Source organism: Notamacropus eugenii, chromosome 2, assembly GCF_028372415.1.
Source record: "Notamacropus eugenii isolate mMacEug1 chromosome 2, mMacEug1.pri_v2, whole genome shotgun sequence".
Lineage (NCBI taxonomy): Eukaryota > Metazoa > Chordata > Mammalia > Diprotodontia > Macropodidae > Notamacropus > Notamacropus eugenii.
In genome coordinates this window covers 316,953,038-316,968,492 of record NC_092873.1, presented here as the reverse complement: position 1 = coordinate 316,968,492, position 15,455 = coordinate 316,953,038, and the positions used below count along the sequence as shown (strand labels likewise).

The 15,455-nt window shown below is 40.1% G+C and overlaps 1 protein-coding gene across 7 annotated transcripts in view; it reads right to left on the bottom strand.

Moving 5' to 3' along the window:
• GAS7 (growth arrest specific 7) overlaps positions 1 to 15,455 on the bottom strand; it is a 282,359-nt gene that overhangs the window by 157,703 nt on the left and 109,201 nt on the right. Inside the window, exon 1 of one of the 7 annotated variants that reach the window (XM_072645090.1) lies at positions 10,762 to 10,867. The exons of 5 other annotated variants lie outside the window; for them this stretch is intronic. In XM_072645090.1, the coding sequence (XP_072501191.1) occupies positions 10,762 to 10,785 (24 nt within the window). In that variant the 5' untranslated portion in view covers positions 10,786 to 10,867. Of the gene's footprint in view, positions 1 to 8,877; positions 8,981 to 10,761; positions 10,868 to 15,455 lie in introns of those variants that run through there. One more of the 7 variants, XM_072645091.1, reaches the window with a different exon arrangement.

The window sequence follows — 15,455 nt, the reverse complement described above, 5'->3', positions numbered from 1 at the left end:
TGATCTTCACAGTAGTTCTAGGAGGTGGGTCACACAGTTAAAGTGTCCAAGGCTAGATCGGAATTCAGATCTTCCTGACTCCAGGCCCAACATTCTACCCATTGTGCCATTGAGCTGAAAAACACAAATTCAAACCTAGATTTTGAATCCCATTCCTGTCGTCCTACCATTGTGATTTTCAGTCTTTAAAGGGTTTCACTTTTAAAATTCAATTCCTATTTTGACACTTTAATGGAAATTAGGTGACAGATTGGAATAAGAAGAAGTCTGAATAATAGATAAGGACATAGCAGAAGTAGAGGAAGAAAAGAAAAGAAGAAGGGCAAAATATTAAACCTCTGCTTTCACACCTCTCTCCAAACCACGTTTCAGATTACCTTTGGTAATAGTTAATGATTTCTGATCTAAAATACACAAGTGTGGTCTCTCCAAACAGCAAATATTTATCCATCTGGGCCTCAGTTTTTAAAATATACAACTATGACCCCATCCAAACAGCAGACATGCCTATCTCCAGGGCTCCATTTTCATATCTGTATAATGGGCAAGTTAGAACAGAGGCCCTCTATGGTTCCTTTCATTTCTAATGATTTATCACTTTATGAATTATAAATTCTGGTCTGAGCTAGTGGGTAGATTGAACTATTTGAACTCCCCCCAAAATCTAGCTCTCTATACTGCGTGTGTGTTCATCCTTCGTTGCCGAAGAAGACCATGCCATCAGAGAAATAATGATATGACTTGCACTTGACTTTGTTTTGAGTGAGGGAGGGCTGTGCAGGTCACCAGCCTCACTTCTCCTCCAGAGCCATCTGAATCCAATGACCCAATATTCATCAGGATCACTGGAGATGACCCAGGATGAGGCAATTGGGGTTAAGTGACTTGCCCAAGGTCACACAGCTAGTGAATGTCAAATGTCTGAGGTGAGATTTGAACTCAGGTCCTCCTGATTCCTGCACTGGTGCTCTATCCACTGCACCACCTAGCTGCCCCCAACTCTATATACTGCCATTAAGAGGAACCCATAAAACTCTGCCTTCTCTGGCTGCCAGTCTTTGTCCACCAAACTAAGCGGAGACCATAAAGGAAGGACAGAGAGCAGGATCAAGGTTACCAAGTGAATGTTCTTACTGCTGGATCCTTACTGCTGCTGCCCAGGACTCTCATCCCATCTTCCCAAGAGTGAGAGTCTCTGAACTTTTATGTGACTTTTGATCCCAATCTGGGTCCTTGATGCCTCTTTGATTCTTGTTTATCTAGTTTTCTTTTACTCTCCCATCCTTCCTGTATGAGCTCAGCTCCCACACCCTTAAATCTGTTCTCCTTACTAGGATATATGTTACCTGCTGACTCTTTCCTGTCTACATTTCCCCCCTGGACCTTTAAATCCATCCCATCTTCTCCACCTATACTAGTCACACAGGTTTTGCAATATGCTACCTCAACTGTACTTACCTCTGTATCTATCAAATGTATTAACTGATCTCCTGGCTATGCTCACTGAATTTGCAGTCAGAGGACCTGAATTAAAATTCCTGCTCTGCCGTTCACTATCTAAGTGACCTTGGGCAAATCGCTTTATTTTCCGGGCCACATTTTGCTTAGTCTTTAAATAAGGAGATTGAAAATCCTATGATCATATAGCTCCTTTCAACTCTCTTAGCCTACCTAATTTTACTGTTTCCCCAAATTTCGCAAGAAAGCAGGCATGTGTTTGGATTGAGAGGGGTATGGTTCCAGCTTTTACTTGGGAAAGTCATGTCATCTCTAGACCTCAGTTTTCAAATCTGTGAAATGCCATCTTCTTTACATCCTCTATAAGATCTCTTCTCTAACTGTTGTCAACATATCATAATGCCCTTTCTCTAGTTTCGTGTTACTGGCTCTATGCTAAACAACCCCCAAAGTATTCTACATGTTCTTTCACATAGATGGAGGAGATGGCAGAAAGAAATTAATAAACATTTCTTCCTTTACAAAACTGCCAAAGTGATTTTCGTAAAGCACAGGAATGACCATACCTCCCCCTCCATAAACTGCAGGGCTTCTTATTACCTCGAGCTTCAAATAGCAACTCTTTTGTTTGGTATTTCAAGTCTTTCACAAACTGGCTCCAACCAATCTTCTTCCATTCATTACTCCTCATCTTGCATTCTATGGTGCAAACTAGCCTTCTTGCTGTGACAATCCATCTCCAGTCTCCATGCCTTTATATGGTCCATCCCCAGTGGCTGAAATGTGTTTGCTCTTCGTCTCTCCATCTGCAAATCTAGTTTCCTTCAAATCTCAGCTCAAATGTCTCCTTCTACACGATGACTTTCCTGATGCTGCTAGTTGCTAACTATATTGAAAATCATTGTTAAATTTTCAGTGTGAGCATTTAATTCTCAGAAATCAGCCATTGTTACAAATCAGGGCTTGATTCATCGTTTTGTTGATTATCCTAGATTTAATAGTTAATAGTGCAGATTAAACTTAAAAGTTACTTAAAAGTACTGTGCATACAATTCTTTTTCCAGAGAGCCCATAGTTAAACATTTACTATCCCATCCCTGCATTGCTCTATAAACATTGCTTGAGTTTGGCAGGAGTACAGTAGAGTCTGGGGTGGGAAGTTATCACCAGATTGGAGACCTCATGACTGAAGGCTAACAACAATAATAAAAAATATAATGAAAATAGCCTTTAAGGTTTGCAAGATGCTTTGCATATATCACCTGATTTGAGCTTTGCATTACTGTTTATGCACATAGTTTTATATTGGAGGGGAGAGGTGTGTATTTGCTAGAGAATTACTATACATCCTCCCAACGTAAGCCATAAGATTCTGTGCCTTAATATCTTAATCAAGTGAGAATATTTTGACAGTGAACAAGCCTTAGACACTAAATTAAATTCAATCAATCACCCAAAGTACAAAAAAGTCCTTGGTCAATTAATTTGTCTTTGAAAGTCATTTGATGAATGGCACCGTAGAAGAAAACTGTTCAGATTGGCTCCGGGATTTATTTGGTCATGCCCTGTGGAGCTTATATAAAATTAGCAAGCTAACTGGAATGGCAAATTTGAGCATCTACTAGGTTAGTGGAGAACCTTCCAACAAATCACCTGAGAAGGAACAGGGGAGGAGAGCTCTTCAGCCCTAAAGATCTTATGATCTTCAGAAGGTGAGAGGATTTGGATTTCTCCTGCAAGGAGTTTAAGTTCAACCATAAATTAACAGCAATAAAATAACTGGAAGGTTACCTGAAACTAAGAATGACAGACCTGCATCCGCCACAGGTCAGATTCTTCACAATGAAATTAGGAATGACAGATTGATGGGCACTGGGCCCAATTGTCCCTTTCCACATCCCCTTGGGTGCCAAGGTGGGCTGAGAGCATTTGCCCATATTTCCCCCATCCAAATTATGCTACTTTACTGGGGGAATAGCTATGTTGCAGTAAATTGGTAAGGCTTGGAGGGGAAGATGGCATTTGGGGAGGTCTTTTAAAATAGATTAAGGAAGGAAGCTAGAAAAGGAAGGGCATTCCTGAAAAGGGAAGGTAATACAGGACAGGCCCAGAGGCAAAAGGATAATTGCAGAAAAGAGGATCTCTAAAGCAAGAAATCTATCAGGAAGAAAAAGAGTGGTTAACTAATAAAGAATGTGTCTGAAGAAAGGGTAAAAGGGATTTTGATCCATTATTCACAATGAGGTGAAATCATTTCCTAAAATAGGAGTTTTTAACTTTTTTTGTGTGTCAAGGACCTCTTTGGAAGTCTCAGTATAATATTGTTAATTAATTGAAGGAAATGCTCAATTTGAGTGAGAAGCTAGGGAAAATAAAGATGTAATTTTTCTCTTTTTCACAGACTCCTTGAAATTTATCCATGCACTCCATGTTAAGAACCCAAATGTTAATTAAAAAGAGAAATGGGATAGGAGTCCATAAATAAGAACTCAAGTACCAGGGATATAAGGTAAAACAATTTAAAAGGTCCCTGACCTTCTTAGGGAGACAGTACGTAAAAAATACGCATAAAACACAGACACTCAGACACAGACACAGACACACACACACAAACACTGGATGGGTAAATTATAGATAATCAAATAAGGAAAAGTTGTACCATTAAGGGGTAACCAGGAAGGGGTTCGTACAGATGGTGGGATTTTAAGCAGGGATGTAAAGGAATCCAGGGAAGCCAGGAACGAAGTGCAGATGAAAAGGTAAGAATAATAAAAAAAATGAGGGACAGCTGATAAAAATAACTAAAGCAGGGAGATAGTATGTTGTCTGAGAACAGCAAGGAGGTCGGTGTCACTGGATATATGTGGGGGTGAGGAACATGTAAGAAAATGGGAAAGGTAGAAGGAGGCTGGGTTATAAAGGGCTTTGAACAGCCAACAGAGGATTTAACACTTATGGTATAGTGGTTACAGGAAACCACTGGAGTTTACTGAGTAAGGGGGTGACCTGGACTTTAAGAAGATTAATTGGATGATTATATGGAGGACGGACTGAAACAGGGAAAGACAAGGCAGAGAGACCAATCAAAAAAGCATATATGTAAAAAAAAAAAAAGCATATATGTGTGTGTATGTGTATATACATGCATACATATATGTGTATATGTATAATAATATGTATAATTTTAGTATATTTTTTTCAGCTTCTCAGTGAGTTTGATCATGTCTCCTAAAGACAGTCCATCAAGGAACATGCTCAAACAGGGGCAATGGCTCTATTCAAGGGGCTTGACTGGCTGTAGTTCTCTAGGATAAAGTCTGGTGAGGGGAAGATGTAAATCTGGGCTTGTTTTTCCCTTTGGTCTGTCTGTCTGTGTTCATCCATTTTCTAAGAAGACCATGACATCAGAGAAATGGTGACATGACCTGCACTTGACTTTGTTTTGAGTGAGAGAGGACTGTGCAAGGTCACCAGCCTTACTTTCCCCTCCTGAGTCATCTGGATGAAGACTTATGGGATCTCTATCCTCTTGGGGGTTGACACCTCCTGGGTGTCCCTCAAATCTTGGAATTTCCTTGTGGAGGTCATTTTTCTTGGTTTGCTCATAGGAAGAAAGTAGTGTTTATGTTTGGGTTAAACTCTGAAACTGAATTCTGTAGGCCAATCCTAAATATTCTTCATTAGCCTTGGTTCATCCTTCAAGGGACTTTGGGACTCTACTATGGGCTTCCTCTTGTCAATGGGCTTCTGGTCCTCTCCTTATTGTAGTCTTCACCTGGAGTCCTTTCCCCATTAGTGTTGGGTTCAGGAACTACTCTGGTTTTGTGGGCAACTATCCTCTTTAGGGTTTATCCCTTGAGCATCTCTCAAATCAAGGTACTTCTTCAAGGTATTCAACTTTCTTTGGTTTGCTCATCTATAGGTCTATAAGTTACAGAGGAGGTTGGGGCTGTGTTTGGATCAACTCCACAACTAAATGGCATGGGAAGGAGGAATCTCCCGGTCCTTAGTATAGAGCCCCCTGCTTCAAGTCCTCCCTTCAAGAAACTCTGGGGCTATTCCAGTCTTAAACTCTGCTGGAGACTCCATATTATCATAATTTTCTAGGAGCTCTTCCTTCTTTAGGATCTGCCTGAGGTCCAACCCACACTACTCTTCTGGGGTTGCCCCACAGTCCACTTTCCACATATAATAGCTTCCTTATCTCAGGGCCTCTGCAGGATTCTGTGGCTACCTGGACCAGGTAGAAAAGTCTATAGGTGATTTCTTTTTAGACTGGTGATTTATAAGCCCACTGTGGTGTTTACATGAGATCTGAACTCCTCTGTAGCCCAGTACGCTGTCATTTTCCCACCAAAAAATTTGAAAGTATACAAGAGGGAAGACTTCTCAATTTGTAGATGTCACGGAGCAAGAATGTTTAACTTTCTTTGTAAAATGGACTACTTTGGCGATCTAATAACGCCTCTTCAGAAAATTTTCTTTAATGTATAAAGTGAAATATGTCTCATTTACAAGAAACCAATTTTATTGAAATATAATTATCAAACTATTTTTAAAAAAAAACAAGTTCATAGATCCCAGATTAAAGGCCTCTGCCATAGAGGCAGTGTCACATAAATAACCCCACAGTATCTCTACCTGCCTAGACCTTTGCCTGTTTTTGTATTGATTGCTGGCCTTAATCTTTATGATTCCAATTGGCCCAGGTATTATTACTCCCCACAAACAGGTTCAAGGAGGTTGAAATAAGTAATCTAGCACTGGAAAGGAACTGGTGCCCATCTTGTCCTGCCTTTAATTTACAGTTGAAGAACCTGAGGCACAAAGAGTGGAAATGATTTGTCCAAGATCACAACAGTAAAACAGTGGCAGCACCAGTACCAGACCCCAATCTCCTGACTCCAAATCCAATGCTCTTTCCATTGATCAGAAGAAAGGAGAACAGACCAGCAACCTATCATCAAGCAGGGATCTCTACTTCTAGACTAATGGAATCATAGAATTCAGAGTTAAGCATCCTTAGGAGTCATTTAATCTAACTCTCTGTCCAGTGAATTATTCCTTTCTACACCTGCCCCAAATTGAATAAAGTCAGAAACTTATCACCAAGGAATTGGCTGCAATATTGCTCATTAGCAAACAACAACTAATTAATAGACAACACAATTCAGTGGCCTACCATTCCTTTCCCTGAAATTCTTCTTTCTTAGCTTTTTAGATATCTCTCTAAATCTTTGTCCTCTGATCTCTCTGATGATTCCTTTACTGGCTAGTTTTATTTTTCTGTTGTTGTCGTTTAGTCATTTTCAGTCATGTCTGATTCTTCAAGACCTCATTTGGAGTTTTCTTGGCAAAGATACTGGAGTGTTTTGCCATTTCCTTCTCCAGCTCATTTTACAGATTAGGAATGGAGGCAAACAAGGTAAAGAGACTTGCCCACAATCATACAGCTAGTAAAGAACCTGAGGCTTTATTTGAACTCAGGTCTTCCTGACTTCAGGCCTGGCAGTCTACCTGTCCACCTAGCTGCCTCACCTTAAATGTGTGTGTGTGACTCAAGGTTTAATCCTCAGTTCTTTCTTCTTTCTTCTCTCTCTGCATTTTCTCCCAAGAGATTTCTTATACCCTAGAGGTTTCAACAGATCCCTCCTTGACTTCATACAAATTTCCCGCCCCCCAAATGATTTCTTCTCTCACCTATTTACCTATTACATCCTTTAAAGTTCATTTCACATTCCATTTCCTCATAAAGATTTTTTTACACAAAGCTCAAAGTGATCTATCTCTCTCTCCTACAAATCCCAAATAATTTAAGAAGCTTGTTCCAGTGTTTCAGCACTTATGTATTGTCTGGTATTGGCAGCTATCTTTTCATATGCAGTACTCTAAATCTACTCTAATCTTGTCTCCTTAACAGCACAGGGTCAGTGTTTTATGAATCACTGTATCACCTAGAATGGACAGCTAGGTAGTGTCAAAATATGGGGAGACATCCTATTTTCCAGAGCTAAGGCCTAGCAAGCAGGCTGTGCCCTGAGCTTGACATAACAACAATCTTTTGCACCCACCCTCTGAATGATCTCAGCCACATAAAAACCTCAGGATTGGCACTTATGATTTCCCTATTTCCCAGGGCATCCTGACCTAAGAGCTGGAACTGCAGCTGAAATACTGCAGCAGATAGTGATCAATCACATTTCCTGACACTGAACAATTCCTGTGTTTATAATGGCTAAGTGAACTGAACCAGAGGCTACAATGACTCTGGTCACTAACCACCACACTAACTCTGGTTCTGTACCCTGCTGAATGATCACAACGCTCAATGACCCTTAAGACTTGAGACAATCACAAGGTACAATGATTCTAATAATTTGGAGACTATTCCCACAGGACCCAGGAACACCTGTATTATCCCCAAAATGCCTGAGCATGAGGACTTGCTGTGGGAACTCTTTATTCAAGACCTAATTATGACTGTGTTGGGTCCTGCCTCTTTGTTGTTTTGATGCTTAAAAACCCTACCCTCCTGCCACAAGTGAGGAAGCACTCCTTCTCTGGAATGTGGACTTCCACTTTTGCAAGCATTTTTGTGACTCTGAAATTAAACTGCTATTTGACTTTTGATTCACCTCACTCTAGCCTTCTTTGTTTGACGCCAGTCACCCACAGGTTAGTGACCAGTCCAGTCCAGACTACATTTAAAATTCTTTTGTCAGTGTTGCAGTGGTTAAAGGAACTGAGTTAAAATCCAGCTGTGTGACCCTAGGCAAGTCTCTTAACCTTGTTTGCCTTAGTTTCCTCATCTGTAAATGAGGTGGAGAAGGAAATGACAAACCACTCCAGTATGTCTACCAAGAAAATCCCAAATGGGGTCACAAAGATTCAGACCCAATTAAGAGACTAAATAACAACAGGCCAGATTAAGACTGAAAAATGACTCGACAATAACTGAGGAGTACAGGTCCATCAGATAACATCTGCCTGCTGGCTTAGAAACCTTGGGAGCCTCACCCTTGTTCAGAGCTTTATATGATCTTGTTTGCTTGAGTTTCTAATTGAGCCTCCCTGCCCTGTTGTTGGGTGAGTTTGTAATTCTAGTAGGAGTGACTTTGCAATGGCAGGAATCTTTTGGAGAAAATTTCAGGTTTCCTTTGAAATAGGGACTCAGAAGAAATCCTCTAGAATATTTAGCACATATTGTACATGGGGTAGGTACACAACAAGTGTTTGAAGTAACCATGGAGAAACGAAAAGAGCAATTTGAATCCCAACTCTGTGCGCCTATGGATGGTTAAGTCTCTTGACTTCCCTCCCTGACCTTCAGTTTCCTCCTATACAAAATGGAGAGAATAACCATTATAAATCAACATTACAGAAGATCTGTGTTCAAGTCCTAACTCTGCCACTTGTTACCTGCAGCCATGGGCAAGTCATTTCTTGGAGAGCCAGGTCTCAATTTCATTATTTGTAAAATTGAGAGGGATGCATTAGATGGTCTCTATGGTTCCTTGTGGCTCCAGATCAATCATCCTATAATGTCCTGCAGAGCATCCCCTTCATCTGTTTAAAAACAAGTGCACTGTGACTACTAATTCTAAATATAGTTATACAGTGATAAATGCAATCCATTGTCATTATCTGCTGAATGGAGAATGTTGCAGGAAGAGACCCTAAATTTCAGAATGAGCTGATTTCCAGAATGCCAAAAAAGACAACCCTTCATAGTGCTCTTTATTGCACATTCATGTCACAGTCTGTCCTCCTCCCTAATTCCACCCCCACACACATACACAACAAAGAGAAGGTTACACATGGACACACAGCTCTGTCCTCATCGTGGAAATGTACACACCCATATGATGCCATTCTGCAGAATCCTGCCTTACACCTTAAAGAGATTTCTTTCTGGTTTCTTGATACCTCTGCAGTAAAGAGAATCATGAAAGAAAGAAAAGGCAATCAATAGACCAGAGAAAAGAAAAGACTCAACATCGAGTGCAGGCGATGTCAAGTCACAGGCAACAAACACTGCCTGGCAGAGGTTTAACTCAGGATTCTTGCTCCCAGGCAAGTTCAGCAACCCATGAGGAAAGCAGTAGAGCAGCTATGGAAATGGAAGCTAGGAAGCAGAGAGGTCACTAGGGTTCAGTAAGGCCCTGAGATCCCATCTCATTCAGGGTGCAGTGGCCTTCATATTCAATGCAATCTTTGTGTAAAAAAGATCTCACTGCTCCCTGATTAGATGAAATTGCTGCAAAAGAGTGGCTGGTCCCCTGGAAAGTCTGGCCCATTCCTTCCATGGCACAACTGAGGATCCTAACTGCTCCTCCTAACCAGAGGGAGGTGAAGATGGTGGTGTCAGTGAGGATGTTGGTCATCCCTCTCAACTCCAGCTAGGAGCTTCAGTATGATAGAATCAGTTAAGCTGTGACATGGTAGAGCCTATGGACTCTTTCTCAGATAATGTTTTTAAATGCATTAAATAAAATGCAGAGAATTACAAAGAAAACCAATTTTATTAAAATACAATGATCAAACCCTGAATGAGCCCTGCCAGTATCTGTACCTGCCTAGACACTACAGATTCAGGGGACCATAACAATTCAAAAGGGTAGAACCATGAATCAAGAGGAAGGAAGTATACCTCACACCTTTCAGAGCCCTTGTGGCAAAGCCTCAGTCACACACTCCTAGTTAGGGCTCTGCTGCCAGGCAACAGAAAGGCAATGCAACAAAACTGACTTTCCAGTTAATACACAGGTGCGAAACTCAGACACTTCTGTTTATTCCTAATTCAAGACTTCAATATGATCTCTTCTCCCCTCTGTCCCTAAATAAATCAAATCAACAAACATTTATTAACTCCCTACTTTGTGGAGGCTACAAAGAAAGGCAAAAAAATCTCCCTAAAAACCCTTCCTGCTCTTCTTGAGAAATCAAAGTCCAATAGGGGCAACAGCAAGGAACTAATAGTCAGAAGAGAGACTCAGGCCTTTAAGAAATGTGTGTGTGTGTGTGTGTGTGTGTGTGTGTGTGTGCACGCGTGTGTAGAGGGGATTAGTGAATTATATGGAAAGAATAGAAAAATACAATATCATCCAGACTCTTCTCTATGCTTACCAGGCATCTACAATGACTAACAGCTCCCTTAAAAAGGAAGGTAGCACATCCAAGGACAAAAACAAACAGCCACAAGCAGAAAGATCACCTGTCTCAAATACCTTGGCAGACATACATACTATTGCCTGAACTCAAGATGAACCACCCCAGCGATGGTCCAGGCAGGTTGTGACTCACCTCAACCCCACGGTCCCTTGTCATTGAAAGCTGACATACTGGCCATTTTCCTCCAGTTTTCACATACACTTGTTTCTTCAGGCAGCACAGCTAATTCACTGTGCAAAGCAGCATTTATATATAGAAAGTTGCAGCCACGCAGGTTAGCATTAAAATAGAGACTTGGTGTTGCTATAGCAACCAAACAAATGATATTCAAAATGAAACAGAGAAGTATTCCACAAAGAGGAAAGCATTTCTAACTCTTTCCAACACAGCTGAGCCCACTGCCCATATGGAGTAGGTACTGTTGTCCCTGAGTGGACCCTTGTCTTGCTCAACTGGCTGGTTTTAGTTTCTTTCTCTGCTGCCTCCAGAAAGACTAAATAAACTGGCCCACTGCGATGCTGAAGCCCACTTCTCACCCGAAGGCTAGGCTTCTTGTAGGATCAAGAAACAAGATTTTTTCCTTAGACACGGTCAACATTGAACATTCAGTAGGTATTTATTATGAATATAGTACTGTGGAAGGGACTGAGGATACAAAAGGAAAAAAAAGAAAAAAAGAATCAAAGTCCTTGCTTTCAAGGAATTTATATTCTGCTGGAAGATGGAATTCATACACAGATAGTCATCTGGAGGTGGGGTTGGGAAGAGCACTAAAGGAAGTGAAGGGATTATAAGAGACAAAGGTGAAAAAAACTGATGTTGTTTGGGGAACAACCTGTGTGAATGTGCTGTAACTATTATTGTGTCATAAGAAATGATGAATATGAAGAATTCGGAGAAACATGAAAAGATAAATGAACTGATACAGAGCAAAGTAAGTAAAAAAGAAAAACAATATACACACTGGCTACAAATAATCATAATGACCAAGCTCCCTTTTCTACAGAATATGGAATATTGAATAGAATAGAATATAATGTTAGAATTCGTTTGTTTTAGTGAATGGCATTTCCAAGCCACCCCTGCCTTTTCTTATTCTTTTTATTTTATTTTATTCTATACTGGAGAGGTGAAAGAGATGCATTTAGAAATGAAGGTGAAGTAAAATGAATGGAGATAGGAGAGAGAGTTCTGAGTTTGGGAAACAGTCATAAGGGACCTATGATCATAACATAGATTGTATGAATGGGAAAGGAAGTAATATGAAAAAAATCTAGAAAATTAAGTTAGAGTCAGCTTAAATTCTAGGTTGAATAATTTGTATTTTATCCTAGAGGCAATAGAGAGGAGCTGAAAATTTGAGAGAGCAAGGGAGTATAAATGCTTCTGCTTTAGGAAAATAATTCTGACAGTTCTATAAAAGAGGCATTTGAGCCTGGAGACATGAATTAGGATGCTAATGCAGTACTTTAGATGATAAGGGTCTGAACAAGAGTGATGGTCATATGAGTGGATTGAGGGGGTGTGGATATGAGAGATGTTATAGATATTGCTTCAACAAAATGTGATGGGTGATGGGATACGGGGTAGGGGGTGCGAAAGGGAAGAGTCAAGCATGAATCTTGAAAACGAGTGAAACTGGATTAAATACTGGACTTGGGGTCTTGAACTGTGTTCAGATCCTGCCAGAGGCATTAATTAGCTTTGTGACCCCTGGCAAGCAATTTAACCTCTCTATAATTTAGTTTATTTATCAGTAAAATTAAGGGTTTGGACTACAACCTTTAAGGCTTGACCTTCAAGCTCATAGTTCTGTAACTTCATAGTTCTAAATGAGGTCATGAACCTGAGTAGATGGAAAAATAGTGATACCTTCAACAGAGACAGAGAAGATGGAGAAGCATATTTAGGGGAAGGTTTAGTAATTAATTTTCCTTTGGCCATTTTAGATTGAAATTTAAATAGGACATTCAGATGGAGATGACTAATAGGAAACTGGTGATACTGTATTTGGAACTCAGGAGAAAGATTTGAGCTAGAGATTTGAATAAGTACATGGTGTGTAAGTCATTTGCAAAGGGATGATCATTGAATCATGGTAGGTGGGAGATCACCAGGGAGAAGAGAGAAGAGAATGGGGCCCAGGAGGACACTGACATGTAATAGAAGAGAGCTGGATGACAGTCCAGCAAACGCCATTTTAAAAGAGATGCATGGTTGCAGATGTCAAGAACATCAGGGTTTTAAAATCTCAACGTTCAAATAAAATAAGGATTGAGAAAAGCCTTTTGAATTTAGTAATTAGGAGACTGCTGGTAATCCTAGAAGAATGTTTTCATCTGAGTGGTGGTATGCTTCCAAAGAAAATAATCATAGAGCAGGGGGGAGACAATAGTTTATAGTGATAGAATGATTACCAGGTGTCATCAGAGACTATTATTTTATATCTCCCCTCTCTTTTGTGGCTATACTTCTTGAGAAAGCCATCTACAACCAATGCCTCCACTTCCTTTCTTTTTACTCTCTTAATTCTCTACAATCTGGCTTCTGACCTCATCATCCACCTGAAACTGCTTTCTCCAAACTTACCAATGATTTCTTAATTATCGAATCTATTAGGCTTTTCTCAGTCCTCATCTTTCTTGATCTCTCTGCAGCCTTTGACACTGATCACCCTTTTCTCCTTGACACTCTCTTCTCTCTAGATTTTTATGACACTTTATCCTGCCTTTCTTTCTACCTGTCTCACTCCTCAGTCTCTTTTGATGGCTCTTCATCTACAAAATGCCCACTAACTGTAGGTGTTCTCATTCCCTCCTTCTATTTTGGGTTCTTTTTTTCCTACCTCTATGCTAATTTCACAAGTTGATCCATCATCATCTCCCATGGATTCAACTTATCATCTCTCAGATCTACTTATCCAACTCTTATCTCTCTCCTGACCTCCTACTCCCTATTGGTCATCTCAAAATGAATGTACCATAGATACTTTGAACTCATTTGGAGGGATGGATAGTTTTTGTATTTTGCTTTTCTCTGTATCCCTAGCACTTAGCACAGTGTCTGGCACATAGTAGTTGCCTAATAAATATGTGCTGACTTGGAGAGCTACCATTGCTCATCATATCGAGCTCAGAGTCTGAAGATCTGGGTTCAAACCTTAGTTGTGCTACTTTTTATGTGTTTTTACCTTGGGTGAATTCAATTCAATATTAAGTCAATTCAACAAACATTTATTAAGTGCTAATATATGGAAATCACATCCACTCTCAGCTTATATAAAATGGAAAGGGTTGATGCTATTATGACTGATTATATTGATCTGTCTTTCTCATAATATAATTTTTTTCATACATAGTTATAATATCATAGATTTGAAACTGGAAAAGACCTTGGAGCCAATTTACTGTAACTGCCCCATTTCACAGATGAGGAAACGGGCCTTCAGCTTCTTGACAAAGAGTAGTGGGATAACTGGACACACACACACACACACACACACACACACACACACACACACACACACACACACACACACACACACACACACACACAGTTCTCTACAGCAGTCTGAGTTATTAAGGAACTAGCCCCAGGTAAATGACCTGAGACAGAGACATTTTAGCTACTTCTCGTGGGCTTCTCAGACCTGACAAATCCTCTCTGCTATTTTCATCTGGAAATATCTTAGCAGCATGACCACAGGAAGCTGTGCTCATTTAGTATCCCTACACTGATAAAAATAAACAATTTCCCATCACCGTAAAGTACTGTGTGGGCAGCTTGGTCTACTCACAGGTTGTGTTCATCCTTCGTTTTCTAAGATGACTGTGACATCAGAGAAATGATGACATGACTTGCACTTGACTTTGTTTTGAGTGATGGAGGGCTGTGCAAGGTCACCAGCCTCACTTTCTCCTCCGGAATCATCTGGATCCAGTGACCAGATAGTCATCAGGAATACTCAGTCTCAAACTACATTTTTTGCCATATAGCAAAACCCAGCACAAAACACCAAAGTTACACAAGCAGCAGTGTCAGGATTCCAACCTAAGTTTATTCATTCCTTCATATTCCCTCTTCTAACATTCCTTTCTTTTTCCTAACTCCCCTGAACACTCCTCAAGCCTAAATGCTCCTCTGTAACTTCCACTAATTTCTCTTAATGAAAATCACTTGATCTCATGGTTGAATGGGAACTCACCAGTCCAACCCCAAGAATAGGAATCCAGATGCAAATAATCATCCAGCCTTTGTCTCAAGACTGCTAGTGAAAAAGAACCTACTACCTTTTAAGGCAGTCCATTCCTTTTACAAATCTCTAACTGCTATGAAGGTCCTCCTTATATCAAGGCTAAATCTGCTTCTTTGAAACTTCTACCCATTATTCCTAGTCCAGCCCTCTGAGCTAAACAGAATAAGACTATGTCCCTCTTCAATATGACAACTCTTCAAAAATTAGACTACAGCTATTTTTGCCCCCTCCTCTTTTCCAGCTCAAATATCCTCAGTTACTTTAACCAAACTTCATTCATTATTCCTTGCAGCTTATCTTTCCTCAAATAAGACACCCAAATTTAAACACAATACCATTTTACATGTGATCCAAGGAGGGCAACGTGAAGGACAATTATTTACTGTAGGGCACTGATTCTTGATGTAGTCAATGATTTCATTAGTGTTTTTCCCCTTTCTTCTGTAATATCATCCTATGAGTCAGGTCTTTTTCATGTGAACTTCTGCCCAGGAATATTTCTCCCGTCCTATACTTGTGTATTGACTTTCTGACTAGTGTTGTACATTTATGCCTGTTAAATTGTGTAATT